This window comes from Centrocercus urophasianus, unplaced genomic scaffold (assembly GCF_019232065.1).
Source record: "Centrocercus urophasianus isolate 14NV4802_14NV808 unplaced genomic scaffold, USGS_Curo_1.0 seq_18, whole genome shotgun sequence".
NCBI lineage: Eukaryota > Metazoa > Chordata > Aves > Galliformes > Phasianidae > Centrocercus > Centrocercus urophasianus.
The window spans coordinates 3,489,241-3,513,832 of NW_024884733.1; the positions used below are offsets into that span (position 1 = coordinate 3,489,241).

At 42.2% G+C, this 24,592-nt stretch overlaps 1 protein-coding gene across 1 annotated transcript in view; it reads right to left on the reverse strand.

Moving 5' to 3' along the window:
* Positions 1-24,592, reverse strand: part of COP1 (COP1 E3 ubiquitin ligase) — a 126,698-nt gene that overhangs the window by 53,716 nt on the left and 48,390 nt on the right. Inside the window, exons 12-15 of the mRNA XM_042819446.1 lie at positions 17,575-17,718; positions 9,088-9,196; positions 7,282-7,363; positions 161-277 (exon numbers count right to left, since the gene is read on the reverse strand). Of these exons, the coding sequence (XP_042675380.1) occupies positions 161-277; positions 7,282-7,363; positions 9,088-9,196; positions 17,575-17,718 (452 nt within the window). The remainder of the gene's footprint in view (positions 1-160; positions 278-7,281; positions 7,364-9,087; positions 9,197-17,574; positions 17,719-24,592) is intronic.

Here is a 24,592-nt window from a genome sequence, read left to right on the forward strand (position 1 = left end):
CATGATGCCTTCTGGGTGACTGCACATTTGAAAAGCCTTACTCAGAGGCATTTTAACTGCAAAGATACTGCACTGCTAAGAACAGCAGCCAACCTTGAGAAAGAAGCAGCTTAAAGGAAAGAAGAACAATATCTCTTTGCTCAGAGACTCTTTCACCTACCTGCACAGCCAAAGGCTAGGTGGTATCTAGAAGAGGGGCTGAATTTGACACAACACACGTTTGCCTTGGCTTCAATGCTTGCTACGGAGTTGTCCAAATTGGTAGACCACAGCTTCACTAGAGAAACAGAAAAAGAATTAGTAAGCAAAAACTCCCAACTCCATCTGAAAAGTATAGAATCTCATTCATTATTAAGATTATGAACAACCTCATTTGCCAAGCTGTTAACAATTAGAAATGATCAGCTTCTAACTGATGGCTACTGAGCCTGATAACTTTCCCAGCTACATCAACACTCTACTCATCCCCATACACTCAGGAGATGTGGAAGGCACACATCCCACACATGACATCACACACGTGATGGGTGCGAACAGATGACTCACTGTTACGTTATAATCTCAACGTTTAAGATCACTGGACTGCAGATCCATATAACCAGGAGTGTTTAAACCCCTTTTGTTCTTTGTTCCTTTGCTGAGATGTACAGAACTCCATGCTCCAAGGCAGAACTGCTTTGGACTTAATAAATGCACCTAATTGTATGCTTAAACACAAGCGAGTGAGAACAACTTGTTTTATTCTCAAGAAACTGGCACAGACAGAAAAGAAATCAGTATGCTAGCTTCCTATGATGATATATTTCCTTGGTACAAAGAACTCTACTGTTTCTCAACACTGCTGTGTGAACACTGATTAAACTATGTTGTACAGAACAAGCTCTTCCCCAAAAGTACTACCGTGCTTCACAGGAAGATCAACAGAAAACACCAGTGGCTTTTCAAAATTTAGCTTTTTCCTCTCTCTACAAAAACTTCAAGCATCGTTTAACGTTCAAGGTGAAGATAGGTGCTCCCCACATGGTCAGTCCACAGAATGGTTTGAGTTTGAAAGTATCTTAAAGATCCTCTAGTTCCAATGCCATTGTGGTGGATAGGGCTGTCACCCATCAGATCAGATTGCCCGGAGCCCTGTCCAACCTGGCCTGGAGCACCTCCAGGGATAGGGCACCCAGGCACCCACAGCTTCTCTGGGCAGCCTGTAACAGCACCGCACCTGTGAAGAATTTCTTTCTCGTATCTAACTTCCACCTACCCTCTTTTAGTTTAAAGCCCATTAACCACTGTCTAATTCCTACAAAAAGTCCCTCCCTAGCTTTCCAGTGGATTCCCCCTTTATGTACTGGAAGGCCACAATGAGGTCACCCTGGAGCCCTCCCTTCTCCAAGCTAAACAAGCCCAACTCCCTCAACCGTTCTCCATAGAAAAGGTGCTCCAGCCCTCTGAGCATCTTTGTGGCCCCTCTCTGGTTTTGCTCCAACAGCTCTGCAGCCTTCTTGTGCGGGGGGCCCCAGCCTGGACACAGTACTCCAGATGGAACAGGGCAGAGCAGAAGGGGACGGTCACCTCGCTCACACTGACTGATGACCACGCTGCTTTTGGTGGAGTTGAAGATAGTTGGAAAATGTACACCATTGGCACAGGTACAGATGCCCTGCACACAGCATACAAGCATCAGCAAGGTTAATTTAAGTCTACAGCAAGCTGTGCTGTACTTGAGCATCACAAACTGTGTTCTGAGGCAGAGCAAGCTAAAGCTAAGAAGCTGAGCGTGTAGGAGATACACAGAGGCTCAAACCCTGTAACAGCTCCAAGAGCTGGTTAGGCTTATTCAGATCTGTGGCCATCTCTGCCATCTTTTGATAGAAGGCTTGCTTTGGAGGTGAAGGAGTGAGTAAAAATGGCAAAGAGTAGGAATCTTGTTTTCCGCTGTAGTCAGTTAAGCAGTGAAATAAGAAGTCTCATGTTGAGTTGGAATGGACTTGCATCCACCTGCAGAGCGCTCCTCTGTACTTTCTCCTGGTCATTCATTCCCTGGAGCTCTGAAGGAAAAGCAAGGCTTCAGTGTGGATTATTGGGGGTGTCTTAAGTCAAGGAAAAGAAGGAATGTTGGCAGGTTCTTTCCAATGCTTCTACTTTTTAATAGTACTGCCATTAATGAAAAGCTGGCAATGTCTGAACATACCTTGGAGAACGGCTACAGGAATGGAGGAAACTGCTCAGAGCACACCAACACATCATTTTCAAATACAGCACTATGCTGGCATCTGACAGCTGCCTGGAACCATTACAAGGCAGCGTGAAGACAACAGAAACACAAACACTGATGCATACCGGATTTACATAAAGCCATTACGTAAAATTCAATGAAAACAGCACCCACGCTGTTGTTGGTTTTCAGAAGTAAATCTATCCTTATTTACCTGAGCTGTAATATTCACCTTAAACATCTAGCCGCGTTTGTAAATAAAACTAACAACCTTGTAAACATGGCTTAAGATGCTCTTTTTTTCCCCAAATCAGACTGGAAGATATACCTCCTCCACTGTATTTCTCACTGGGGGACAGAAGGGAAGCACAAAGCTAGGAAAGATAATTTTGCACTGTAATATAACACTAGTATTTTACTTTAATGAACAGACACCAAGATATATACACTCTAAGTTGCAGTGGCAGTGGAGGACATCACATTTATGAATGTGACAGTATAGGAAGCAAATAATGCTGTCACTGTAGAGGACGCTGTTGGCAGACACTGCTTAAACTTGAGGCACGCAGAAAAGTTAAGTGTTCTCACAATTTAGAGCTATGTTGTTCCCAAATCCAGGAATAAAAGCAAACAGACTCATCTTGAAGCCTTCCAGCTTCGACTGACATTTAATGCAGTGTCCAAAGTAGCCTACTTCCTTCTTGAAACCATCTCTACTAAACAGCCTCAGGTCTCAGTTTTGATGCAGAAGTTACATGAGGGCTACGATTCAGCTTCAGTTTTTTTCATTCAAATCTTCAGGTCACACTGCATTGCCATTTATCTAGAGAAGAGTCAACCTGCGTGCTCAAAGCCATCATAATATTCGTTCCAACTGACAGATGCAGATTAGAGTCTGCAGCAATTTCTGTGATCTGCCTGCTGTGGGATATAGTAGGCTTCAATTATATCTTAGTCAGTGCCATAAAAAAGGATATATGTAACGTGTAACAACACATAATGAAACCTGTCAAGTTCTACCTGCAACTGTCCATTATTTTTTCATAAAGAACTGACAGTTTAATAAAGCATAATTCATAAGAGTTTATTTACTGTAGCTTTCAGAGCTGAGGTCGAGGCAGTAATTATACAATATACAGATGTCTTTATCACTAAGAATTGTGTGAATGAGGCAAACAACCATCTGAGATTGGCTAGTTCTACAACATGTTCTCAAAGCACATTTCCTAGTATTGCTGCTACTGACAGATGCAGTTCTAAGTGGCCAAGTGTCCACTCCCCACCACACAAGAAAGAAGATGCTCTGGAACAGCCTTCTCCATTTCAAATGCGTAAGTCTTTTTAAGATTCTTTTTATTCAGGACCAAATTTATAAATTAATCTTCTGTAGACCAAACACTAACTAATATAGGAGGTGGAAACCTGCATTGCAGTAACTGAAGGGGCTGATGTATGAAATCAGCACACTGATGGTAAGGTCAGGAGCACGATATAAACTCCGGATTGTTAGCAGGCAATGACTCCTTGCACACTGAAAGTTTAAGACTGTCAGTCAGGTATCTGGGTTGCCACTTTACCTACCAGCATCATCTTGACCTTTTGAGGCACTCCCAGTTGAATACAATGGCCCTTGAAGCTCCAGGAAATTATTGAACTGCTATTAGCCAGGAAAACGAACAACCTGAAAGTTCAGCCTGATATTTGAAGAGCTGTAAACATCTAAAACTCCAGTGAGAGTCAGTAGAAGCTGAAGAAGCTAACTATCATTGAAAATGAGGCACCAAACAAACCTCTGATATCCTCACCACAGCTGGAAACATGCTCTGACCTGCAGTTGTCAGAACACTTCCATGAGGCCAACTGAGTGAACCTATGTTGCCCCATCACAGGTACTATGAGAAACAGCTGCAGGATTGGCATCCATGGACTCACCAAGGAAATAATTTTCTCTTGTATGTAATAAAACAAATACTTGCTTTCCCCCATTGTCAAGAGGCAATGAAAAGTAACCTTTCACCACAGCTCAGAACCCTTGCAGCTGTTTCTGTTCTGCTCCAGCTCTCCATTTTGAGCTGGAAATAGTGAAGGGATTTCAGCTAAGAAAGGACATAAAGCCAACTCTCCTTCTATGATTTAACTAGTCATTATTGCTAGCATCTCTGCAAGCATCAGAGAGCTTCAGAAAGATCAGAACAGGGAATATAGACTTGATTGCTCCAGAACTGCCTCAGTGAAGATTTAAATTCTCCCTGCATGGCAACAGGTAATATTTTGCTCTCACTATCTCATTTACTAACTTCACTCTGGCCATTAAACTACATTCTCAGCCCAGAACTCATAGCAATGTTGAGTTCAGGAAGAGCTGCAAGTCTGCCCTAGCTCCAGCACTACCCAGCACTTCAATATCATCTGCACAGTCACAAAATTAAATTCTCTCTGCTCAAAGCGCAAAACTTCACTTTTTCCTACTTACATGAGAATCATAGCTCCTGCCATTATTATGTGAATAAAAGAGCTGAAATTAAGGCCATGCAGCTTCCTTAGGCTGCTTGTATCACAAGTAAACACTAATTTTGCTGACTGCCATCTAGGTGGCATGCACCTTTGGGTCTCTATAGAGATGCTCAACTACCTTTGCCCCGTTAAGAGGGAAGTGCATGACAACCATAGACAAAACGGTGCTTTCATGCACACAGTAGCTATTTCAAGTACATTAATGCTTTTGCGCTCTCATTATCTACTATTAAAGCACAAAGATCTTCCACAAATAAGCATCCTGGATTATGTTCATTTAATGAAGAAGCTGATGCAGGACCCAAGACCCGAGGATGTTGTTTCTTACTGTATCAGAAGCATTTTATCCTTTGTGACACTTCATTCATTAGCATCCTCTTTGCTGCGTCTGAGCCCTGGCAGAGACAGTTGTGAAGCACCAATGACAGGATTATTAATCTAAAATCTCCTTTCCCAATATATACCTACTGAGGATACAGAGCGCTTTAAAAATTAGCCTCCAACTTGAAAAGACTCAGAAGAGACAGGCTGATACACAGGCAAGCAGGAAGAACTGGCTAAGCTGTCACTTTTTTGCTGGCTTGTCCTGAATGCTTGACAGAAAAATTTTACACCCATGCCTTCTAGAGAAACATGGAGAGATTAGTTCCAATTGCTCTGGTCACACCAATATCTATCAACACTGAAATTTCTTGTTAAGAAGCCCAGTGTGGCCTTAAAAGCAGATAAGGAAAAGAGACCAGGAAGAGTATGCAGCTCTTATATTTCCCACCAGATGCTGCACCTGGCCAAATATGTCCTGAATGCACATCCAGAGCTGGACAGAACAATGTCAAGCACTCATTAAGGTAAGTAGAAAGACAAAAACAGAAGTTATGCAAATTTATGAGAGAGGACAATTCATAGGTATTACCTCTTCCTCAAATTTAACCCTTTTTATGTGAAATGAAAGTTGGATACTGATGACAGTTCAATTCGGACGTTTGCTACTATTGCTTTGTACCTGAAAGACCTTAAAAGCAGTGCTTATTTCTAACACTCACACAGGGCTCCATTTATTTGCTTGTTTTGTATGCAAATCACAGGCAAACTGTGGTGGAGGTAAAAGATAAAATGTTCCAGGCCAGTTCTATTCACTAAAAAAAGCTCACCAACATGCCTTCAAAAGGCCTTTGAGGATTGAAATGCCATTTAAGTGGATCTGCAGACTTTATTACAATAATTTCTAAGTAAACGTCACTCTTAAAAACTGTTACTAAAGAAGTGAACTGTCAAGTTAGAGGCAAGAGCTTTGCTTGCAGCTGGCTTTCCACAACTGGACAACTTGTTAGCATGCTAATAAATGTGTGTCCACCTGGTGGATAAGCTTCTTCAAATGCACAGCATGAGTGGGGAGCAAAGTGATAGAAAGGCAGATAATTTACAAGGTGAACGTTCACACTGCATTTAGGCACACACACAACACTCTTGGCTATCAGCCATAAGGGGGAAAGTGTAAAAAAAAAAAATATATTAAAAAGTACCTTATGTACAAAATAATCATTAAAGCTACATTTTCTAAATGAAATCGCCAATGACATGAACAGCATTAAATGCATTTGACTAACATTAACACAGCCTTCTTTTGAAACAGTATTTAAAAGCATTTTAGAGGTTTTCAAGGTTTAATTGCTGTGCAAAATTTATCATTTCAAAGCAAATCATGAACAGCTCTGACCAGGGCTCTGTTAGCCCATCTAGCAGAGTTCATCTCCACTGACTACAAAAGGAAATTATTAAACAACTCTAAAGCTCTTCTTGCTTGATAAGCAATTTGTTATTGTAAACACATTACAGATAAAATCTTTTTCATTAGGGATGAAGTATGTTACACGTGTTACATATTCCTCAGTGCTATCCTCTTCTTCAGATGTTTCCTGTCTCTTAGAAGAGGAATATTTACCCACAGGTAGGTTGGGAAAGAGCTGCCTTAAGGGTTCTCCAAAATCTCTTTGACCAATGGATCTTTGAGTACGGAAAGTTGAGAGTTGTTCCCAACGATCCCATTGAGTCCACTGCCCAACCTCATTAAGCTCTGGAAAAAAAAAACACCCTACACGTTGTGAAAGAGAGATGCTTCTTGTCATGCAGGACATTTAATGTTCAGACCTATAGTTAAAAACGCCTGCTGCTGTTCAGTGTCTGCTTTTTGCCTGACAACCTACTTTTTTGAAACATAAATACATGCTGTTCTTTTGAAAGGCCCTGAGGCTTTAACTCAACAAGCTTAACTAATGTTAAAACACACCTGATTTTCTTTAGTGCTCTGGAAGATGCTGGCTAGAGAGTATGTTACCCCAAAAGCTGTATGTCACACCAAGAAAACTTAATCCCAAAAAAGGCTCTCACTCTGAGTTCTGAACAGTTCGGTGGTACCTTGACACGTTACCACACCAACAACAATTCTGAAGGCAGCTGAGGAATCAGCTACTTGAATTATCACATTTCTGTTCCTCAGAGGGAATGCAGAAAGTGTAAGTCTTCTGCACAGAGACAGGGGAAAAAAAAAAAAACAATACCTTTTGCATCATCAGAGCCTGAAGCTAATAGCTTTGGGTCCATCAAGTTGAAGTCAACACTCCAGCACCTTTTCTCATGCTCCTGTTTGGAGAAAGAAGGCAAATATTTCAAGGCAGTGAGCTGTAATCTGATCAAGCAGTGAAAGAAAAATGCATGCTGTTTGCTATAAATTGCCAGGCTATTCCTGGGCCTTCTGGTGGTTTCTCAAAAACTTTTCCCCCAATCAGATTAATGCTTGTAGCATGCTAAACATGGCTTGAAAGAAGCCAGCAGCATAACAGCAATTTTAAGAACACTGATTTTTTTTCAATTTGAATTTTAAATTTGAAGCAATTATGATTTCAAGAAATATATGTTAAAGATCTGTTTTTCCAGTATGATTTGGCTGTTTTTCCAATGTGTGCTGCTAATTATTCTAACAAAATACAGCTTTTTCTCCCAGTACTGATTAAGATGTCTAAAGCCACTAGAACATCTTCTATGAGAAAGTCCTGGAAGCCCTCATCTTCATATTGAATTATTAAACAGCACTTCTGGTGTCTAATTCAGTGTTTCTCCACTCAAACATACACTTTCAAGCCTGCACACAAAACACAGAAGGGCTATATTTGTTATGCTGACATCTCGTGTGGAATCAAAAGCACTGCGCTGAATGAAACCTGAAATTCAGTCAAACCCTTTGTTTAAAGCCTATAAACAAGATGATAACATGAAAAGCTCGCCAGGACAAAGTCACTAAAGGATTTCTAATACACGTGAGGCAGATGTCAGTATGTGTGCCTTTATCTTTGTAAATCTAAATAAAAAATTCAAGTGATCCAATAGGAAGCAAAATTAGTTTGTTTTAACACAAGCAACAGCTGGGTCCTCTCTAGGCTCATTACTGAGTCTCAAAGAAATGCAAAACGTATATGGGAGGAAAACAGACAAGATTTTGTCCGGCACCATTTCTGTTTAATTGACATATGTACTGGATTAATGAGAACAAACATTGTGAATGACTAAAACAATGAAAAAAGTAAACAAGGCTTTAAGTAGGAATTAAAACTTATGTAGAACTGTCAAGAAAGAAGAACTGAAGGCTTGCCTACACAGATCAGTTTCAATGCAGTGTTCTACCTACACACCACCCTGCAGCACTTCCAACCTCACAACACCAGGCCACCTTTACTTCCAACCTCCTTGTTCTGATCGCAAGGCTCTCAGATCCGTTCAATGAAAAAAGTGTTCAAATCGCATGAAAAGACAAAGTACCACAAAGTTATCACAAAATAGGTCTAATTGTTGAGCTCAGTCCACATATCCACACACTGCTCTGCTGAGCACAGGACCGTACTGGGAAGCCTTCTGCCTACAGTTCCATTCTCCTAGGCTTGCCACATAAGCCTGCATTTGGCTCTTCTGCTTTACAAAGACCCATAACAGTAAGCACTGCAGGATTTCACAAAAGGCTTTTGACAAAGACAGACGTGGAGCAGGTACGGAGAGAGCCAGACAAAGATTTCTGAAGAAGGGTGAGACAAATAAGTTCCAGGAACTCATTTCTCCCTGTGCAAACTCCCTACCTAGAAGCAGCAGCAAGACTGGTGGCAAGAAAACATCAACTGCCTCACGACTGTGACGAGACAGAGCTGCCTCACTCAGAGGAAGACAGCTCAATAACATCACATGGATAAGACATTTGTCAAACAGAAGCTGCACCTATTTCACCTACTGCTGGACTAAAAGCAGCATCTCAATCTGAACGCTGCTCCCTCGACACAGTCTATAGTGCAGAGAAGCGTTGCTTGCTGATTACATGTTACCTGGTAGACCTTGGATCTTTGTCCCGTGAACCCATCCCATAGGATGACTGTGCCTTCATAGTCGCTGCTGGCTAGCAGGTTCTTGTGGTAACTACTCCAGCTGATACAGCTTTAAAAAAAGAAAATAAAAAGCCAGGTCAGATTTTCATTAAGTCGTACCTTGCAATACGTCAGGTGATTAGACTTTAAAAAGCGTGCAACACTTGATGATCTTGAAGGTCTTTTTCAACCTAGATGATTCTGTGATTCATTCAGTCCATGCCACTGAAACACTTGAGAAAGAACAAAACCAAAAACCACCAGTAACAACAAACCTCCACCCACAAGCTAAAAGAAAAACATCATATAGGAGTGAGTGACAGAATGATTTGAGTTAGTTATTTTTTGGATACATTCATCTCTAATTTAGCTATTGTCCTGGCTTTAATTCCTCAAAAACTCTCACAGAGAGCTTAGTGTTTGATGACCTAACTTCTTACCAATAGCTACTTCTTTATTATTACTACAAAGATAACTACTTACCTAAGAAAAGCTATACACGCAAAGCACAGGCCTGCCTAGAAGGCAAAACAGTCTTGCTCCCTGGCACATACATAGTTCTGTATACACATATCTACTTACATAAGCCTGTAACTTCTGAAAAAGTATTTCCAAATATCAGCAAATGTGGAAAGCCCACTTCTTATGCAGAAGAAAACAGCAGTTTGTTTGCTATGGGCCATTTAGGAAATGCTGCTGACTGAGAAGTGCATTGCATGGGTTTATATCTTAACGGAATTAAGTAGGCATAAAAACTAAATGACAGTTCCACTGACAAACTAACTGCTAGCAGACAAAACAGGACCAACACTACTGCCAAGTCACATTCATATCGCTCTGGCACTATGCCTTCCGCTCTGCCTCCTGAAAATGTGACAGAGGTAAGCAAATTTGTAATACTTGCTCACCAATTTTTGGACCATCTGGCACAAAAGCACACCAGTTGGTATCAACCGCTACGCATGCAGCAGAAACTGAACTGACAGAGCCAGTTCACGCAGGTCAAGCCACTCCGACACAGTTAACTAGATTAGGGCAGCCTCGGGACCAAGTTTTAACCAACAATACAGCTAAAAGTCCAGGATTGCCTAACTTTTTAGTCCCCCTTTGATTACTGCAGCTGCACTTTGAAATATGGTGTAGATGCATGGAATCACTTGGGAGTATTTTACCTTGGCAAATTCTTGGTTCCACTGTACACTTGTATCCTGTTTTCCTCAGGAATAAGGCACTTGAATATGGGAAAATCCTTTTCCTTTGTTAATGCAATTTAAAAATATAAACACCATTGTTCTTTGATTAGCACAGCTCTGGTGTCCTACTCTTGACAGTGCTCAGATTTACTGGGGGTGTCAATTTTAAAACTACAAGGGGACTATAAGTACCAACCGCTAATCTCAGCTGACTGCTATTTAACTGTAGCACCAACAAGTTTATTTGAGTAATGTGAAGCAAGAAACCCAGCTGGTTTCTAAAACAAATTGAAAGAAATATGTGAAAGAAATAACATGCTGTCAGTGCTTGCATCAACAGGAAACTTCGCTGAGTGATCCAAGCCTTCTAGCTCTGCCTTGCTCTTCTGTACACATTAATCTAACTTAAAAAGAGACCAAGCCATCCAACAGGACCAGTTTTCAACAAATCTCTCACACCACTGCAATGCTCAGAGAAAGCTTTCAGAACTCTCCTTCCTCAGTGCATTACTGGCAACTTCCTTTAGCACAGCTGCACTCCTTGTGCTCACCTCTACCAACGTAGAGCCTGTTCTCACTCTTGGACATTTATTTCTTGCAACAGCCATCTACTACTTGCAAAACTTCACATTCAGAAATTTCAAAGTTTCACTTCATATAAATCATTATCTTGTACCACCAGGTGCTAAAAGAAGGGCTGAGGCATTACTGCTCAGGCTATGCTTTTCCTCAATAAGTCATTAATTAGAAAGTGTGTCTTCTGCCCTTGTAGGTACCATCCCCAAATGTATCATTAAGGAGATATCATCATTATGTCCATGCTACCACCTCTGGGTGCCAACACAAAGGCAAATCTTGAGTCGATGATTTACTTGAAGCTTCATTCTGAGAATGAAGTGGCTCCCTGTGGACCAGATGCAGCTGGCAGGCACTGCCCGCCAAGGACTGCAGCAGTCCAGAGATAACCATGGCTGACATCTGGAGTCCTGCTACTGGGTGACCACTGACGGAAGAGGCAGCAGCTCACAGCCCTACACAGCTACAGCACAAGGCCCTGGGCTGGGAGCAGTCTCCAAGCACTGGCAGGGGGCAGGCACTGCACCATACCTGTGTGTTTAAACCTGTTCCTCTCGTCATCTTATCTTCATTCAAGCCAGAACTTCAAGGAGACAGCTTAAGAGAAACATATCTAAGTTTAGCCATCATAGAAGAGCAGAAAGAATGCAGCACAGGGCCAAATCTCTGAAAAAGCACTCTTCCATCCAGACAGCTCTGAGAGCATGTCAGACAGGCAGCATCAGCAGGAGCAGAGAAAGGCAGATGGGCAGGTGCCAGCCTGGCTGATTAGAAATGAACAATGAAGAGGGTAACTGTGTAACCACATAGTGTAAATAATAATAATAATAATAATAATAATAAATCACCCCTAATGATGAAACTTTAGAACTACTGAGTAGATAGAAAAATATAAAGGTCAGTTTAACAGTGCTGTTTGAGATGCGCTAGACCAAAAAATGCCTAAGGATGTAAGGAATGTCAGGCTTGTAAGAAGTAATAGATTATCACAGCAATCAATATAAACAGAGAAAAATGAAGGGTTTCTGTGCCCTAAAGCATGTCCATTAGATCTGGCACAGCAAAGACATTCTGCACCACTTATCCTAATAGTGTTAACAAGGGGTTAACACTCACTTGGAAACCATTTGTGGATAGACTGGGAGGGAAAACAGGAGCTGACAGGTGAAAAATGTTTTGGGATTTGCAGCAACTAAGTGGTTCAATTAACACCTTTTAAGTCACACACACCATAAATCTTTCATTTTTAAGGAATATGATTAAAGGATCATAATAAGACAAAGACAATCTTGTTCCACCTCTCTGCTTTAATTCCCCCCTCATCACCACCCAACTCTCTTTACAAAGTCTGAAATCAGAGCGTTCTCCTTGACATTCAGTACTTGAGCTTCTTTATGATTTAAAGCCTCAAATAACTTTTCGTAGAGAGCAATTGAGGGTTGGAACTGAGAGGACAGCTCCTTCTCCAGGTAAAGGACACTTTTTACCTAATTGTTCTTTGTATCAAAATAGAGTAAAGGCTGCCAAGAGATGAAGAACAAGTTGTTCTGAGCACACCTACAGCTATCTCCTTCACGTGGCTTCTTTGGGATCTACAGAGTGTTGGGATGGTACTGCAGATGCTACTGAGGAGAGGCTGATCATTTTCCCGTGCCCAACACAGGCAGTTTTGTTGAAATTTCGAAGGCCTTTTATCTTCTTGGGTTCCTGTAAGACGTTATCATGGATAACAAACTGAGCGAGACTCAGAAATGCATGGGTGAGCCAGACTGCGAATGGGAAAAGAAAGGGCAGAGGGGAGATGGGCCAAAAATGCAGCTTACTCAGTCCTCAGGTGAGTTAAGCACAAAAACCCCAGGAGTATACAGAAATGACCTTCTGTAGACAACCTTCGGATAGCCTGCAGCCACATACAGGGGAAAAATTGAAACGCGGAGGATATGATGTATGATATAAAAGATAGATACCTAGGGCAGAGATAATGCATAATTAACGGGGGGTTGTGAAGGTCATCTCTTATTTTAAATACTAGTGGCCATACTTCTCAGTTTCCACTTTGTTCTTTCGACCACAAACAGTGCAACGGTTGCATCAGAGGTTTACTCTGCTGTAATTTATAACGGCTTTCCTTCCAAGAGATTAGCTAGGAGAAAGTTGCTGAGAAGGTCTCACTGAAGCTAATTATCCCCTGCTGAAGCACTCTTCTAACCTTGGCATCTGATCCGGACACACAAAATCCCTGACCCTGTGAAGCTGTATGCTCATTTTGTTCAGTGACACGAGTGGGCAGCTCAGTGAGCGCTGTCAGCTGCGCTGATGTTTCTTTCATGAGCCAATGTTTTTATGGCTGAAAAGTCTCAAATCCACAATGAAGTTACCAAGTGTCAACTGGATGGAGCTCAAGCTTTTAATAAGGCACAAACTACTTGTGGGCTGACCTGCTTTTGAGTGCCAAATGTTTCAGATCCAGTCTAATGCCCAGTAATTTGAGGGCAGAAATGCCTTTAAAGGAATGATCTGTTACTCTGCGGTCCACCCCCGTGAGCAACAGCACTAACCAAATACTTCAGAGGCATACAGAATTACAGCATCATAGCAAATATTAAAACCAGATTATTTTTTTTTTTTGCTAATCAATCCAAAGAAAGTCCCTTGTGGGGTTAAGAGAGAAAAACTTTTAAACAAAAACATCTCACTACAAAATAAGGCAGTTACCTTGAAGCTGGAATTAATGGAAGTTGCAGGTGTTTCTGTTCTCTGCAGCAGAAATATAGACGCCCAACAACCATCCTTGAAGTTTTCCAGCATAAACAAAGATCATACCTCTCCAAATAGCCCACTAAGCTGAAAAACACCACACTGAGTTTTTGCTTAATTTAAGCTTAACAGCGGGGACTGAACGACACTTTAAAAATTGACAGTAATACACCTGCAAACTATTAGGCTAGAGCAATCGTGCATTTGATTTATTGACACCAAAAAATGAGAACAATAAAATACCAGCAGCCTCCTAAAAACACACAAACCAACAACCAAGCTTTTACTGCAGCTGACTAAATAGATGCAGCCGATTTGGGCAGCTTGTGGTAACATCTATCACTGAAGTACAGACGCTGCAAACACGTACAGTGGTGAGCATGCAGAATATTAAACATGCATTTCAAAGGCGTGTTTACCTAGCCACGCTGGCACATCACCTACTATGGATTAACGAAGCCTAAAGCCAATTTCTTTCACCTGGAGTGCTAGCCCTCTTATTTTTTCTCTTTCTGCTGCAGCCTATGGCAGAGCAGCCATTCTGCCTGCTGGATAAATCACAAGAGGGCTGTGCTTGCTGCTCGTCCCACTCTGGTCCTCTCCCACCTCTCCCCTGCTTGGAGGGAGCTACAGATTACTGCCTGGGACACAGCAAATCATAATTAGCACACACGGTGCTGTTTATAGCTTCTGCACAATGCCAGGATTTGTTTCTTGTGCTGAAGCTATGAATCTGTAAATGGGATTTTTATGAGGATTTATGTGTCATCTTGTGTTTTTCCTGGAAGATTCTGCCTCTGCCGTTCCCGGGGGACGCAATGCGTGTTTACCAGAAAACTGACACACCAACTTCCTTCCCCATTCTTAAAAAAAATAAAGATCAGGAAAAGCTCAGCAGACGACGAAAAAGGAACACATTAAAGAAGCAGGTGGGTGTAAAGAGGGGGTTGGAAAAGAGGAAGAGAGGTTGTGATACAGCTGGTGCCAGGGCTCTGCTCCAAGCAGGCCTACGATCTATTGCGGTTTGGTGAGACCCGAGCTTGCAGCGGACACCCATGCTGGCAGGGCTGCCAGCCTCAACCAGGGCTGCCCTTCTCGTCCTTCCCATTTTCCTTTGCCTTCCCCTCCCCAGCTGCTCCAGGACAGCAGGCCTGGCACCAGGCTGAGCTTGGCTTTGCCTCTGCTGTCACCTGTCAGCTCGATGGAAGCCCGCCTGAGCTGCTGCTCCCCCAGAGCTGAGTCACTGGTGTTAAGCTCATGATTTATGTCCCAGCATCATCGCCTCGAACAAGGTTAACCAGGATCGATTTAGGGTGAGCTTCCCATGACGTGGATTTGGAGAGCAAAACTGCCTGCAGACAGACAGCCCTGGTGCAGTGCACAGAGGGAAGGGATGTTACGAGCTGTGCCGTCTGCAATATCACCATTATACCAGTAGCTTTTTTTGTTGTTGTTTTTTAAATGGCCTACTATAACCAGCTAGGACATAAAGCTTCCCAAAGGCAGCCCGACAGCAAATGGATTTTTCAGTGGCAGCACCAGACAGAGCCCCAAAACCCATCCAAGACAGCAGGCAAGAGAGGTGCCACCCATGCAGAGCTGCAGAGATATGTTTGTCCCTGGTAATAGAAAGGCATTAGTGAGGAGGTAGAATAAGCCTTTGGAAGATGCTGTATTTCCACCCAAATTAAGATGAAACAGCCTTAAGCCAAGGCTTTTTTTTTTTTTTTTTTTAACCGTAATGCAGGCACGACTTCAGCATACTGCAATATTCTGTAATGAGATTACAGTCTTCCTTCCTATAACTTCTCCCTCAAGCTACATCACTTCAGAATAGCAAATTATTATACTGTTTTACACTGTGACAGAGAGCCCCAGGACCAGTGACTGGCAGCACAGCTAATGGATATAGCAGGGATGCATTTGACTGACAGCCTAACTTTATTTGTCAAAACCAAAAGCACCCACATGCCGAAGGAAGGTTGATATAATGTGAAGGTGCCAATGGAAAAAGAAAAAAAAAAAAAAGAGCATTTTTTGGAAGGAAAGAGAGAAACTAGGGCAGGTAAATGAATGAAGAGGACCCTGTCCATCTCTGCTGAGGCAGAGTGTCAGAGGACAGTACATTTGCATTGTCACATATCTATATGTATATACATGCATGAGATGTGAGAAGGAAAAGAAATGCTGAATGCAAGTAGTGTCTTGTCTGGAGCACAAAGCTGACAAGAGTAACATCAGTGAATGTGCTAATGCAGCTCTCCTCACCAGCAGCTGCCAGGGAAGGGAGAACAAACAATTACCTAATGCCTGGCAGGACTGTCGGGGCAGATTCCTATCAAATGTGAAGCAGTACGTTGGGAAGTAGACTCGGACAGCAAAGCACCAAATTCACATTACTTTCCCCCTTCTAATTAAGGCAAGAGGTAGTAATCAGCTCTGCTAGATTGTTCTCCTATTATTCTACTCTTCTCTTCAGAACAATGAAGCTGAACAATGCGAACTCTGCTACGACTTGGCCAAAAAAGCAGAGCATTTCACAAGTCCAGCAAAACTCAAGCTCTGTCAGCAGTATGGTTTATCAATACAGGATTCTCTCATATTATTTATATTCAGCTCCAAACAGGCGATAAATCAGAGTGGGAAGAGACAGCTGAATGACACTGATCTAAATATCAATGCTGTGAAAAGGAGACAGGTAAGAGAATGAAGAAGAAATCCAATAGTTGGTCATGAAGGGATCATTCCAAACAAACAGGTGCATTTACATAAACAAGCATCATACAAACACACAGCTGCACAGGGAGACTGCCTATTATATTTGTATGCTGCCTAGCCCACAAAGAACACATTCACCCAACAACGCTCGTGTCAGAAAGTCCTGAAAGCCAGCCCTTGAGCAGTTGCATTTATATCTCCTTCAGAGAACAGTCACACGCATACACAGCAATCACCGTAAGTGACACAACAGCAATTGATCTATTTCATGAAATATACTAACTACAAAACTACCATCTTTTGCTACAGACCTGCAAACGTTACTATTTCTGTTAGGGTAGGAACTGGACTGCTGTCTCAAACAAATCTGTTGTTCAGACTTCTGTAAGGTGCTTTACTGCTTTCAAAACATAGAGTAGTGAATCAAACCAAATGAGGTGCTGAAGACTTCCATTAATGTGCTGTATTGACATGATTGCTTCCATTATTTACTTTTGAACTTCAATCGAATTTTTGAATTGGGATTTTTTAAAGTTACCTTAGCTGGATCCTTTTGATAGAAGTTGTGGGATAGGCTACACTTCTTTTGGCTTAAGTCACTTACAGGGATTAAAAAATAAACAGTGACAGTAACAACAGAAGTACAAAAATCATGCAAGACTTTTTCCCTAGAGCTCAACATCATGAGGCCCATCAGGCAAATGTAAATTCATGGGCAGAAGGTGCAAATGAGGCACGTTTCCTGGGGATCATTAACCTCTTTTTGCAATGGAGGGGATCTTACCAATGAGTAGAAGAGCACAAATGAATTGGTGGCTGTTATAAGGAACTGGGGACAAAAGTTATCTGTATAAGCTCTGACATTGCCCGTAGATCCACAAGTCAAGTTTTACTCTCTTTTTACCCAACTGGATATCCAACAGCGTTTGCAAAGAACACGAAGGCTCCTCACTACCATAAGGTGCTTTTTCTGAATACTTGGGCCCAGCATACTTGAGCAGGAGTGCTTAGTCCCATGTCGTCCCACCCAGAATACACAGCAAGCTCTCTGCCAGATCTTGCTTTCCACCCTTTCCCTCCCAGCCAAGTATTACTGACGGCAGATAAAGAAAGCAAAAAAAAACAAAACCAAACCAACCAAACCAATATACAAGCAAGCTAGTGGAAAAGGCAGTCTGAGTGTAAATGCAAAGCCAGTGCCTACCTGATTTTGGAATTACAGGTCATTTCATTCTCAGGGTAGTGAATATCCACTGCATCCTGAATGACTGTACCATATTCATAGACTTTAATCTTCTTTGTCACCCCAGCGATGGCAAAGTAGTCACAGTCCCGGTCAAACTCAATACTAGGAAAGAAAAAGCACAGACTGAGAATCACATGACACATATTCAGATAATAAAATACCTTGCTGGTAAGTACATTTCAGTACGGCAGAGCAGGTAATAAGCCTTCTTAAGACTGCAGTTAGCAAATATAATGCACAGAGCACCATATAAGGTGTGGTACCAACCACAGAGTTCTTGCTCTCAAGCACCATTTTCTAATCATCCCCTCCAAGCACATCCACTTTTCGTTCTACAAAATGAACTTCTGTTCAGAAGCTCTGAAGGTTTTTCAGTTGAACTACACCAGCTACGTTACAAGGTACCCAAACATCACAGCTGACGGCTCACCCAGGAAACTTGCTTTACATTCAGCGGCACGGTCTACAAACAAGATGCTACAGGATGCCTGCCCATTGATTTATTTTGGATGCACTGCTCCATCCTTCAGCAATTCTGTACAGCAGCTTGGTGAACTCTATGTATTAATGCAGAGCAAATCAGAACGTCTGGAAAAGGCCCTCTAAATTCCTTAAGCAACAACAGAGGGTTGAGATGTATATCAATACTGTAAAACACACACATGCTATGACTTCTACTTAGGGTTGCTCTTGGAAACAGAGGCACTTATTTTCTTGAACTGCAGGGCAAGTTTGTAATAGATATCAACAAAGCAGCAAGTAAAAGCAGTCACCTTATAACAAAGTTAAGCTGCAAATGAGAAAAGCCTGCGGTTGTACATGACATACGTCTGAGGGAAAGGCAGGCAACAGGGTATACACAGCTCAATTCACTGCTATTTCCACTGTTTGGAAGGGCTTGAAAGAAACATATTTAACATCTAGTAGCCAGAAAAGTAAATCTCCTTTCTAGAAATAGCTTCTTACCAGCCTGTAGCCCAAGTTGCACAAGGTGTGGCAGGAGAGATGTGTGCAGGCACCTAACTAGTTTCAGGAGCATCACTGTCAGAGAGATTAAAATTTGGTGCTACTCCTAGAAAGAAGGTTGAAGTAGCATCTACTCTCAGTGTCTATGTTGCTATGACGAGTCACCAGCTCTTCTCAAGACTCCCACCTGAGCAATCTTCCATTGCTTGCCATTCAATAATTAATTTCAATCTCCACTGTCCGTATCAGAATCTCTTAAGAAGCATTTGTGAACCAGACAGCACATTCTTACTGACAGCAGAGAACACCTAGTTTAAGCTGAGCAGATTTCACACTCACACAGTCTGAAAAATCCTGAGCAGGAGTACTTATGGTACCTTTCTACAGTCAGAAAGTGACAAACCAATTATAAGAGAAGAGGGCTCTTCAGGCAGCACTCACAGCTGCCACAGCTCGCGTTTCTTACCCCTTGCCACAGCTGAGCAGTTGAAGGCACTGCACTGCTTTCAAGGGAAGAGAACTTCAAATGCCAACAGAGTTTTCAAATCCTTGTAGAGGAGAGATATCATCAAGTTATTTTTAAACTATGGAGACGAAGGACTTTTGATATGCTGCCTGACGATATGCAGTAATTCAATGAAGCAGCTCGTAACTTGGCCTTTTAGCTCAGGTGCCTAAAAGTCCCCAAAGCAGTGCAGGAGACAGTTCCTCCACCACTGCTCGATTGCTACAGGAGAGATAGAGTGAGTCAGGCCGAGCCTGCCAAATCACAGTCCCAAAGAAAGGCAAAGAAAAGGAACGTGCTTATGACTGGGGAATAAGGGAATAAAGTGGATGCGCACGCATCTATTTATATAAAATGGGAGAGAGAAAGCAAGCAGTAAAGCAGCCAGGCTGCTTCTCTCCTCCCCAGACGTCCCCAAGCCTCACCTCCTTCTAAATAGCCAGAACAAAAGCATCGTTCCAGACTTGTCTTGTCAGCTCACTCTGCTCTATGTGAGAATTGTATAATCGAAAGCACACCTAACAAAAGAAAGGATTTACTTGTACCACCGTCTTAATTGAACTGCAGTCTCAGCTCCTGCTTGCTGCCCCGTGGATTCAGGTAGAGCACAACTAAACTGATGGCAGCAATTCATCTGCCTGGACTCAATTTATACCTTCAGCCTTCTGCTACTGCAGAAAAAATAATTTATTACAATGTCTGGTGAAAAGCCAAGTTACTGGAATAGAACACTGTCTCACCTCGGGTAGTTTCCTTCTCTAGCATTAGTTCTATTTTTTTTATTAAAAGATATACCATAGACATAATAAATGAGCATTTCAATATGTCTGTAAAAGTTAGCATACCACTAAAAAAAATAATAAAAAGCATCAACCACCAAAACAGATTGTGAGACCTGCGACCTTCAAACAGCATCAAAGACACTGCAGGGAGAAAACTGATGCAGAAATGAAGCACCACCTGCACAGATGTGTTTGGTGGTTATGAGGAAGGCAGGCAAAGCCAAAACAGCAAAGCCAGCAGCATCTCATCCTGCCCTCCATAACATACACGCAGTGCTGGCAGAAAAAGCATCCCAGCTTTCTGACAATCAGATTTTCCTAAGCGACTGGAAAAGAAAAATATCAACAATCTAAGTAACTAATGGAGCAGATTATTCACTATGCAAAATTACTGCTAATATTTGCAGAGCTCTGTTTCCCCCCTCACTGATCAGGATTAGGACAAACAGCCCCATTTGCACAGCAGCAGCCATTGCCACACTTTTTCCTACAAGTCTTCTAAACATGTTTAGTATTAAGCAAGGCTCATTTGCACTTAACTAGCTCACTGGTATTCCTGTCACTTACCGTCTCAAATCTTTTTGTTTCAATATAAGCTGTGCCTTATGCGCATGTTTATCTTTATGAAAATTCACAGGAGAACTCAGTTTTACATATTGCCAAAAGACACAATGGGGCTAGCTCTGAAAAACAACAGCCTGCTTTTCAGGTGACACGTTTCTATAGGCAAATTTACATAAATAAATCAAGTTTTAGCCATTAGTACAACAATAACAAGCAATCGGGTAATAGGAAATAACCGTCATTTTTGTCAAAAAAGGCCATCACTCAGCAAAGCAAGCAGCCAGAGCACAGCACATGCAGCAGTTAGCATCTGCTTCATGTGCAGCAAGAGGCCACCAGCAAGCCAACACAAGGCAGGAAGCGCTCGTGTGCTGGATGTTAATGTCCTTCTGAAAGAAGAGCCGAGGGTTTTGGCAGTGCTGTTATAACTAGACCTAACGTGGGACCAACAATGAACGTTTCAGTGGAGTGCTGGGGAGGGCTGAGGGAACAGCAGTCTCAGCCCTAGCTGGAAGCAACCACCTCCAGGGATGGGAGACTGTCTAGATTGACAGCATCAGAAGTAGCCCCATGCTGGTCAAAAAGATGGCTACTTACTGCTCTGCATGCTTAATCTAACATGCAACTGCCTGAAAAAGAAGCAAGGAAGCATGAGATGTCACAGCAGAGCACGAGGAATGAGAAGAAGACACAGGTGATTTCACTAGTGTGGTTTTTATCATTATTTTCTATACTTGAGGAAGCAGCAGTGGAGGTAAGCCACATTTAGAGCATCTCAAAGAGGAACACATCCAGTGAAGTTCCCTTTTGGACTGGCAGTGATCCTTGCTGCTCACATTTGTGCACATTAGGAATCGTTAACAGTTGTTTTTTCTCCCCCACTTAGAACAGCACTTTTAAAACTCCTTATTTCCAACAGAGGCAACTATCCGAGTTTTTGTAAGGAATCTTCTGGGGATGCAAGAACTCCTGGGTTTTTCAAAAAATGATTTATCAATGTGCAAGAGAATTTATGTATAAAAAAAATCAAATTCAGAGTAAGTGATTGCTTTCTTCTAGAGAAAACAGAAGAGATATTTCCAATTCCCAAATCACTGCTTTCTTTCTCCTAAGCTAAGCAACCGGCATCTACTGGAAGTATCACTAACAGTCAGTGGAAAGCAAACGCATTCTCAAGAGTTCTGGTTTCTCTGCTGCTTCTCTTTATTCTCAATCTCTGAGATTATAAATCAACTTCTTCATTTTAATTCTAAAGCCAAACGACCTTGGAGAGCACTTGCAGCTAACAAATGGAATTATGAAATAAATTGCTTCTGAAACACATCTTGGACCTTGGCTTAGTACTGAAGGTAGACCTATGGGGAAAACAGTGAAGAATGAGTATTCCCCATTTTTACTACTGCATAAAGCCTTGCTACATTTGCATCCTGATGGTGCACGTGGTTGTGTTCGCCACATCCCTGGATGATGCACCAGAGTTAGAGAATGCATACAGATGGGCAATTGGAGGGATTAAAGAGATGGAGCAGCTCCCTTACAGGAGGAATGCCAGAAAGGCTGAGGCTTTCGCTTTGGAAACAGAAGGTTGAGGGAAGGGACAAGCAGGGTGTACAAAGCCACAGTGTTTAAGAACAAAGTGACAGCAAAAGTGGTGGTGAACCACTTCATATTAGAAGTGGAAAGCACTTTGCCAGAAGACTGATTTGGAACAGATGAAGAACAGATCTTTGGTTCCCCACACCCCCACTTTAACACTAACACACACACACACACACACACACACACCACCTGATCCTTGCTGCTGCACAGCACGACTGTGCCAAAGGGAACCTGACACTGGTAATGAACACTGTACATATACACACTCCACAATCACCACTACAATCTGAAGTCCTGACTCAGTAACAGAATCTGAGACTGCAGGAGTTGCCATTTCCAGAAAGCATACATCTCAGTCCCTCCCTCCCCATGGGACTATATATAGTTTTCTGACTGAATATACCAAATCCTTTCAATTCCACTTTCTACCTAATATGGTGCTGTTTCTATTTCTACATCTCCAGTTCCACATTCAACAGCAATCTGGAAAATTGCTCTCCAATTTGGGGGGGAAGTTAACTGGTGGGAGGGAAGAAGGAACTGCAGTTTTCGCTTTCAGTCTTTCTCACTTTGCGCTTCCACTCCCCAGAATCCGAAGGATATCCTGTCCCAAATCCTATTGCTTTCAGCCTCCTTGCTTATTTCCGACACCGAAGTCAAGAGATTAGAAATTTAGGTTACGACCCAATCCATGAGCAGCCCTGCAGACTGTTTGGCACCTGGGACCAATATAGAAATTGGTATTAATATCACATTCCTTAAAGACTGTTTTTACAGCAGACTTGTATTTTAAGGCAATGTAATTAGTGTCACTAAGTGTGCACTAGCATACTAATTCGTAGCTTCTAAAAACAAAGCTACGTTCAGGCAGTGCTCATATTTTACACTCCATCACCTCAAAGACGAAATGCTGTCACATATAAAAACAAAGATTACTGAGACAAAGCAATCAAGTCTCAGTATCAAAAAGCCATTATGCTAAAGCTGTGCATAAGAAAAAATATTTTTTGTTTTTTAATTATAAAGCAACCGTTGCATTAGTGACACCTTGCTGCCCCTAAATCCTTGACCTGTGCCACAGGAACCTCAACTGAACATTTTGCCCAGGTGAACTGCTGTACTGCTAAGGGTGTTTCCAAATATACACCGAGCAAGTACAGTGCAACCTCAGGTTACTGCAGCCCCTAAATCTTAGGAAGGGCCTCTTAAAAAAAGAGCATCTTTCAATTCTACAGTCTGTTACACAGACAGACAAGTTAACTACATAAATGAGACTCTGCTTAATGGATTCTATCATCAGAAAGCAAACATCTTCATCCTTAAGAACTGCATCAACCTGGGTTAGACACAACCATAGATTACCAGAACATTAGCTTTATTGGAGGACAAATCTGACAAAGATGTCTCAGCTACCACAATTAAGGCCTCTTAATGGATCGGATTCAAGTCTAAGAGAGGTCTGATGAAAAACTAATTTTGGTGGATGAGACATCCCAGAAGGCAACCTGCAGGGCACAAAGCTCTAAATACAGTAGTAGAACAGAGCCTTTTAACCAATAGCAGAGATTAGTTTTACTATCCATACATTCATTTGCTTCAAGTGGTGACTTTCACGCACCTTCCTCACCTAATGCCACGCTGGAACAGTGGATTCCGTAGGCTGCTTGATCTGTTCTGTACTAGGCCACAGAGTAACCCAAACAGAAGACAATAATGAAACATCCACCACAAAGCAGGCCCAAGCAGACAATCAGGACACAAAGATGTTAAGCAGGTGTATGAGCATCAAGTACAAAATGAGGTCGTCATTCGGCAGCATCTGCCACTTCCACAGAAAGAGGTCTTTTCCAACCTTGATGATTCTAAGACCACCAAGTCAACCGCAACTCATCCCCACCATGCCAACTGACCACATCCCTCAGTGCTCCCTCTTCATGGTTCTGAAACACCTCCAGGGATGGCAATCGCAACACATTCCTCCTGGGCAGCCTGTGCCAATGCCTCACCACTCTTTGAGAGAAGAAATTTTCCCCAATATTCAACCTGAACATCCTCTGGCACAACTTAAGCCTCTTGTCCTGTCAAATGTGCCCACAAACCCCTATGCCAAAAGTCAAGATAATTTTATTTAGGTTTTAGTATAATCTGTATATGACTTGGAATCACAGTTTGGGGCTTTTGCACTCCTCCTGCTTCATTTATTCTCATTTAGAAAGGCAGTATGGATAAGTTCTGTGGAACGTTCAAGTCAAAGTTCAAACCAGAAGGATCATTTCAGTAATCTCAGCCACATGTCCCACCCAGCAGAAAGGAAACTTGAAGTGGACAGAAAGGATGGAAAGAGAGCATACAGCCCAGCTAATTAAACGAAAGTCCATCAGCGCATGACAGCCTCTGGTCCCAACTCCCAAAGAACGAAATTACATGAAAATTGATGCATAAAAATGAATGAGCCAGTAACTTGAGAAAGCCTTCCTTATTCCCTGATCATAACTGTAGTTATCATTTACTTCCCACGCCTAAGAGCTCCATCACTCAAAGAGTGCTGAAGCTCACTTGG